General features: G+C 46.4%; 1 protein-coding gene across 1 annotated transcript in view; it reads right to left on the reverse strand.

Annotated features, from left to right (window-relative positions):
• LOC106937185 (dihydropyrimidinase-related protein 2-like) overlaps positions 1 to 5572 on the reverse strand; it is a 12619-nt gene extending 7047 nt beyond the window's left edge. The window contains exons 1-11 of the mRNA XM_015018588.1: positions 5402 to 5572; positions 4318 to 4406; positions 4031 to 4215; positions 3799 to 3963; positions 3292 to 3353; positions 3125 to 3205; positions 2959 to 3027; positions 2448 to 2568; positions 1690 to 1846; positions 1479 to 1620; positions 893 to 977 (exon numbers count right to left, since the gene is read on the reverse strand). Of these exons, the coding sequence (XP_014874074.1) occupies positions 893 to 977; positions 1479 to 1620; positions 1690 to 1846; positions 2448 to 2568; positions 2959 to 3027; positions 3125 to 3205; positions 3292 to 3353; positions 3799 to 3963; positions 4031 to 4215; positions 4318 to 4406; positions 5402 to 5431 (1186 nt within the window). The 5' untranslated portion in view covers positions 5432 to 5572. The remainder of the gene's footprint in view (positions 1 to 892; positions 978 to 1478; positions 1621 to 1689; positions 1847 to 2447; positions 2569 to 2958; positions 3028 to 3124; positions 3206 to 3291; positions 3354 to 3798; positions 3964 to 4030; positions 4216 to 4317; positions 4407 to 5401) is intronic.
• Positions 5573 to 7629: the final 2057 nt, after the last annotated feature.

Consider the following 7629-nt stretch of genomic DNA (forward strand, 5'->3'; position numbering starts at 1 on the left):
AATTCAATTTTTCTTTTTTCTTTTTTTTTTTTTTTTTTGGTCTTATTTTCTAAGCCCTCTTCTGACACATAACATACTAAAATTATTTGTTGTTTACATTTTTAATAGTGTAATTCTGTAAAGACAAAATATGTAAATCAGAGCTAAACCACCAGCTCTGATTTACATATCTTGCTAAATTGCAGGTTTGAATATTGCAATACTTTCCTATAACAAAATAGACCTGCAGAAAGAAATTACTAATGAAATATCTTACATATGCATAGTTGTATGATCTATATAGAGATTTACCTTAGCTTTGATTGTATATCTCACAATTTTGTAATTTATCATTGTTTATTAAACTCTGAAAGCTGTTGGCTTTGTTCATATTCTGTCCTAGAAGGCGGTAAGATGGGCCCTTTTTTTTTTTTTTTTCCTGAGCACCTGCCTGTTTAGTGGTCTCTGCACTGTTTTGGAAGGGGAAGTGGATCAATCCTTTAGATGAGTGGCTGAGTGTTACCAGATGGGCTGGTTCCCCAGTTTGTGTTTTAACTCCACCCCCAAGTCGACAGCGATGGCAGGAGGGAGCCTAATGACCTCTGTCACCACCTGGGGGCTGTGCTTTCTGATTAGCAACACCCCTAAACAAAACCCTCCCACTGGTTTTTTTTTTTGACCTTCTGACCCAAGGTGCTGTGAGGAGCAGTTGCTTAATAAACTTTAGCCTGTGAGGTCCATAAACTGACTCTGGCTCAGAGGCTGGACCCACTGAACCAATGGGCCTGTAAGCCGGACCCCTCTGTCCGGCTGTTCATGAAACATCTTGATGACTTCAACCCATCAGCCGACTTTCTGGGGACGGAAAACGTTTCCCATCAAGCCTCACCAGTAGAAATGAAGTGCTGCGTACCTTTGCGTGGGTACATGTTGAAGACCTTGGCAGCGTTGGTGCTCGTCACTGCAACAAACTCATTCTCGTCCATCTTTCCTGTGGACTGCAGACAGAACAAGATTGAAATCAGCGAACCCTGAAAAAAAACAGGTCACCATCCCCCTTCAAATCTATCAAACCTGCTCTCAAACGTTTGAGATGATAACATTCTCATTTACGCCGTTTTAATTTTAAAGATATTAAAATTGGCACACATGTAGGAAATAGTGTTTCAAAATTCTACCAGAAGAGGGCGACCTCATGAATTTTAGGTTGTTAAAGAATCTGTAAGTTTTATTTGTTTTACTTTTTCAAAATTAACTTTCTTTAGATATGAACATTGACCAGCTCAAACATAAATGTCACCATTTGATGTGCTATACCAGATAATAGCCTAAGCTAATTTGCATGTGTAGTCCCAACTGTCCAACCACATCAGTTGCTCATGTGGCGTTCAACCTGACCTTCCACCAGCAGTTAGCTTGTTTCCTCATGGAGCTTAGGAACATTTGACCTTTGGGTGTGATGTCATCAGTCAGAGCAGCTTCAGGTGAAGGGCTCTTACCACAGCTCTGTCCCAGATCACAGACAGCCTCTCTTCAATGCCACTAGTTCCCTCTGGGATCAGCGTGAAGTCATCTTTACCGACAGCCTTCTGAGCTGTGGAGAAGCTGGCCTGAGCGCTGGAGGTCACCTGGAGATTGCCACTGAAAAGAAACACCTGTTAGACTCACCTGCTGCTAGGCTAAAGTGGAGTCGGAGAGGTGTGTACTCGCCATGCTAGCAGAGAGGTCAGATACTGCGGCGTGGACGGATCCGGGTTCAGGGGAGGGCTCATCACAAAGGCAGCCGCTGTGGTCCAATCTTTGGCCCAGTAGTGAGAGCCGTCAGTGGCCAGGCCAGCTGTGATTGGCTCCCCATACACAACCACACCTGAAGATAGAGAGTTACAGCTTGGTGGAGCAGGTGTGGTTTGGTTCAATCTGACTCTTAAAGGTGAGGCATTCAGTGACACCAGTTCAGTTCCATACTCAGAACATAAGAGCTTCGTGGAGCACCAGGACCTGGAGCTGCAGTCCAGTACCTGTGGAAACTGGTGTCAGGTTTGACATGAGATGTTCACCTTAGACCAGTGTTTCTCAACCCTGGTCCTCACCGCCCCCCTGTCCTGCATATTTTAGGTATTTCCCTTCTGCCACACACCTGAATTGTATCTCTGGGTGATTAACGGGCTTCTGCAGCACTTGATGGTCATGCAATCATTTGAATCAGCTGTTCTAGAATAGAGGCACATCTAAAACATGCAGAGCAGGGGGGCTGAGGACCAGGGTGGAGAAACACTGCCTTAGACCAAAGATCAGATTGTTGCCAAGTCTGAACTAAACCTGTCCATTTCCTCCAGACTTGAACTCTGACTTCCGCACCGAGTAGATCCAAAGTGACATCAACAGAAGCTGAAGTCATGAGTTCCTGGAGAATGGTTGAACCTCAGAATCTGACTTTGACCTGTAGGAAAGCTGGTTCTGGTACTCACCTTTTTTCCTGGCTTTGGCGATAACATCAGCAGCAGACTTGCTCATCACCTTGGTAACGTAGAGCGGGCAGTTGGCCTGCTTGGCGATGGTGATGGCCCGATAGACTGCCTCAGTCTCCACCTGAAACACAAACCCAACAGCAGTCAAATCTGGGGCCTGTAAATAAAACACCTTTATTCTTCATCAGTGGTCTCAATCTCCAGTCGGTTTCATGTATCCCTTGTCCTATACACTTAAATGGCTAAACTGCCTCACTAGCATGCAGTCCAACTCTACATCTACATCATCTGTTGGTGAACTAATACTGGAGCCAGGTGAAGCAGAGAGACATCTAAAAGGGAGTCATCGCAGGATACCTAGAGTCCGAGACCACTGTTCACAGAAAACCATCCTGAGTGGATGAAATTATCGGCAGAACAGGTGGAACCATCACTCCCAATGACCCACCAAACCAGAACAGCGTAAAGAAACCACACTGGTGGCGTCCATGTAGGGTTCAGGTACTTTTACCTCTTCAGGGTGAGATAAAACATGGCCTTCAGGTCCAGTAATACCCACACTGAGAAGTTTTTTCTGCTCCTGAAACACAAACCATTTCAGACCACTTAGAACCAGTAAAATGTAGTTAAGAGCGGTTTGAATGTGTTCAGTGGTTCATCTTGTTCAGGTGTGTTACCTCATCGATGATGTCACCGTTCTCAGCATGGACCTGAGCAATTGCTCCAAGATCCCGGAGGATCCCAAACGCCTCATACAGCTGAGCCCCAGGAAGGAGAAAGTGATGAATAAATAAACAGAAAGTGGACAACAACAAATAAACAAGAACATGTTTCTGTGTTTCACCTGAGAGTCGGAGCTCTGGTACCGGTCTTTGTAAGCCATAAAGAAGAGGAAGGAATTCACCCCTGAAACACAGCGGTACAGTCAGTAGGTAGGTATTGTCAGTGGTGCTGTTCTACTGATGTCATCATGAAGGTTCTGGCCTTGCTGTGAAGGGTACTGGTAAATGGCTGTCAAGATGTTCTCCAGGTCTGCATCAGAAATGGACCAAGTGACGGTCCAGAACCTGATTTCATTTGGGTCTTTGTGGATGGATTTTAAAGGTTTTCTAAAACCTTCCTCAGGGGTCAAGAAGGATCATTTGGATCAGTCTGGAAAAAGTCCAGACACTTCCTATATATCCCCACATATAAGTGGGAGTATCAAGAACCCAGTAAAACTTGTTAGAACTTTCCATCTATGCCATGATGACACATATTGTTGACTCGGCTGCATATCGATCATGAGAAACGTCCCATTAGCTGCTACAAGTTTGATCACCACCCCGTCTCTTTAACCTTTATTGATCACCTTTATCTTTGACGAGCGTCTCCAGCTCCTCGTAGAGGCCTTCGTGCCACCTGGTGACATCCAGATGGAAGGAAAAGTCACAGCACGCCCTCTGCTCTGCCGTCTCCTTCCACAGATCAAACGCTGACAGCAAGCTAGTCCCCGGCTCCACCAACACATGGTCGACTGCAGACAGACAGTAATGAGGTGGCATGCAGGTGGGGGTGCTGATGGATGATTGGTGGTCACTGACTGATGGTGGTGGTTCCTCCAGAAAGGGCGGCTTTGGTTCCCTGGTAGAAGTCGTCACACGGGATCAGGCCTTTCTGCGGAGCCTGGAGGTTGGTGTTGGCATCTACGCCTCCAGGGATCACCAGCTGACCGTACGCATCCAGCGTCTTCACACCAGATGGGATAATCAGGTTCTCGCCTATCTGCCTGTCAGGAAACAGGAAGTGTGATCATGTCAGAGGAGCTCACACTGACACCTGGTGACCAGGTGAGATCATCCAGCCACAGGAGAACTGGCTGAAGATGTACCTGATAGTCCCGTCCTCAATGTAGACATCGGCGTAGAACGACTGATCGTCATTGACAACTTTTCCTCCTTTGATGAGGAGACAGTCTCCCTGGAAACAGAGAAACGGAGAGGTTTGTGGGGAAATCCGAAGGAGGAAGAGATGGCTGATGACATCCACGATTCTCGATTTGACCCAAGGTGACCCAAAAGAACACAGCTCACAACACAACCCAGTTCACCACCCAGTCCGACTCAATGTGACTTAAGTCTTCATACGGACGTTCACAATGAAAGATAGATGTTGGAGGAACCAACCAGGAAGCTCAGGAACTTGATGATCTAAAGACAAGATTTCCTGAATCCAGCATGTCCTCTGTGAGCTGGAAGAACATCAGAGATGAGATTCTTGAGGTGAACGGGGACCATATCTAACCTGTACCAGGATTCTCCTCTCTGAGGAGGATAAACTATTAATCCAGAACTTCCAAAACAGATTGAACCAGACTGGTTCAATGAGGCGTTTCATCATCTAAACCTGCAGCTTTCATGAGAGCCAGGGAATGCCGATTATTTTTGGAACCTCTGAGCATCATGAGCTAACCTGCAACCATTGGATGAAACGCCTCATCACGGAGGGAACCGGGCCAGGGCGGAACCGGGCCACGAGAGGGGGGCGACTGATCCAGAGGGGAACCGGTCTGGGGAAAACATCCTGAAGTCTCCATGATTTTGGTTTGGTTTCTTTGCCGAGACCGAACCAACCTCTCTGATTGGAGAACGGTTCTGACATGAGGCTAAAAATAAAACTAGACCTTGAAGCTCTGCAGAACCAAATAAGCGGAACCCAGAAAATCAGCTTTCAATGCAGGAACATGAGACGTCCCACTGCCCCTGAATGCAGCGTGCTGCATACAGCAGAACCCAGATTTTCATCTCGGACCGAAACAAAAAGAGCTCAGTCAAGATGAGCTGAGCGGCCCAGAAGCTGCACACATCCTCTCAGTTCGGTGGGTCTCCTCCCTGTCAGACAGGCGGAGCTTCAGCATCACCGGCCCGGTCCCATCTCGGCTGCACTCGGCTCGGTTCGGTTCGGGTTGGACGTACCGCGGGTCTCTTCTTGACCTGGAAGGACATCCTGACGGATCTGGGTCGGTCCGGATCAGCTGGCTGATTCTACTCCTCACGCGGACCCGCAGCTATTGTTGCTGCAGCCACCTGTGACGTCAAGCTCCAGCTGATATACACAGACACAGTTCCGGTGTGGACCTTCACAATAAAGGCCCAAGCAGGACAGTAGTGCTTTGCAGTTGCCATGGTGACCACCAGAGATCCGACAGACTCTTTTTAGATGAGTTCGGATAATCTGCTGGTCGGTTCCGGTTCAGCAGAAAAACTGAGTTATTGTTTTCACTCTGTAAGGACTTCCGGTCTGAAGAATAACCCAGTTCGGCTCTGAAGAAAGAAATCCGGTTCGGCCCTGAAGAATGACCAGGTTCGGATCGTTTTCCATGGTAACAGATGTTGGAATCTGAAGCGGGTCTAGCTCAGATTGACGTCAGCAAATGTAAGCAGGAAGTGAGATCTCGGCTTCCGGATGGACTCCGATCCTCAGAACCGGGTTCCAGCTCCGCAGCTGTGATGCTCCGACTTGATACAGTGAGAAGAGCCGCCTTAAATGGGTCACTGGTTCCGAACAGTTCAACTGCAAGTTGAAGAAGAGAAGATGGCGGAACCCTGGGGGAATCCGCCATCAGTGTTCCTGATCCTGACCCGGAAACTGCAGATGTTCTCCAGGGTCTGCATTCTTACTCAGCAGCTCCAGTTTGGCCTTGTGCACTGTGGTGTAGGGCTGAAACGATTCCTCGAATGATTCGAGTACCCCGATTATTAAAATTCCAAGAGGAAAATTTATATGCCTCGAAGCTTCGTTAAATTCTATTTAAACCATGTTCTTATTTGCGCTGCGCAGCGCTCTCACTTCCGCCTGAGTTGTTGATGAAAGCTAAGTGTTAGCAGCATAACGTCCATTTTTCCAAGTTCGGTCAGCCGATTATGTCCGGGTTTTTGTCGTATTTCGGGAACCAATAAACATCCTTTAAATGATGCCTGGAGGGGGTGTATTTATACCCGTGAGCGATACATAGAACACTGCGGAAGGCTGTGCTTTCGATGTGTAGCTTTATGGACAAACCAGAAAATTAATTTTATTCACTCAGTTGGCGCCTCTGCGCTTTTCCTCGCGCGCTGTCGTTGCTTGAGTTTACCTCAGCGCCGATCCTCCTTTCACTCAAGCTGGACACAGACTGACCTGTGTGGATATTTACATCAACCCTCTGTGTGGAATTATGATTCTCTGGAGAAGTCCACATCAAGGTAAGAGTCTAAACCCCGCCGCGTTAGCTCTGGTTGTGCAGGAATTAGTTGTAGTTGCGCTTTCAGAGGCGCGTGATGAGAATGATTTAACTTTGTGAACAAAAATTATATGCGCGTTTACATCTCTACACGCTGCCCAGCGCTAACCTGAGGAGCTTTGGCATTCTCCTCTTAGTCATAGGCTAAATCCGGGATGAGGCCAAGACTTCCCCAATCTTGGAAAAGTCTAGAATTGCCCCCCCAAAGAAATCATGAAAGAAACCCTTGTATTTAAACAATATCAATGTAAAAAAAAAAAGGCAATAGAAACAAACAAAGACTTAAATTTGCCATTCATCTAAGAAAAAAAAGTCTTAATTTTTAGGTCGCCCCCTTCCCCCCTCCCCACTATTTTTAGAACAATGGTTCAAGGAGCAACAGCTGCCTGGCACAGGCTCAGTTAGAGCCGCTGAAGTGAGGAGCTAGCTGTTAGCTGTTTCTCTGCAACACTTAACAAAAAAAACCCTCCAGTAAGTATATACTTAAAGCAAAAGACATGCACCTCCTTTTATTTACTTTCACTGCTCAATAGGAAGAAACACACTGACAATAAAAATCAGTTCACAGTTCGTTATTTCATTACTTTGGCTGAATCATGATAAAGTGCCACCTTGAGCGTTGGAAATCAAAACTAGCTAAACTGCTACATTGCTTTCATAGACTTGGCTCCTTTTTCTGTGAAGGTAGCCAATATTTTAGTTATATTTAGCTCTCTCTTACTTTAATAAGAAGAGTTTGAAACTGGAGGGAGCGGCTGAGCATTAGCATTAGCCGACAGCTCTGCATGGGAGCCGAGAGCAGAGGGGCGACTGCAGCTGGCAGGAAAACAAAATAAATAAAGTACGTCTTTATTTCTTGCCATCTTTAACGTGGAGCCTTTAAAACCACAAAATAAAATCTGAATATTTTTCTAGAAAACC

The sequence above is a fragment of the Poecilia latipinna genome, unplaced genomic scaffold, assembly GCF_001443285.1.
Source record: "Poecilia latipinna isolate Pla-1442-1.1 unplaced genomic scaffold, P_latipinna-1.0 Scaffold2291, whole genome shotgun sequence".
In the NCBI taxonomy this organism is placed as follows: Eukaryota; Metazoa; Chordata; class Actinopteri; order Cyprinodontiformes; family Poeciliidae; genus Poecilia; species Poecilia latipinna.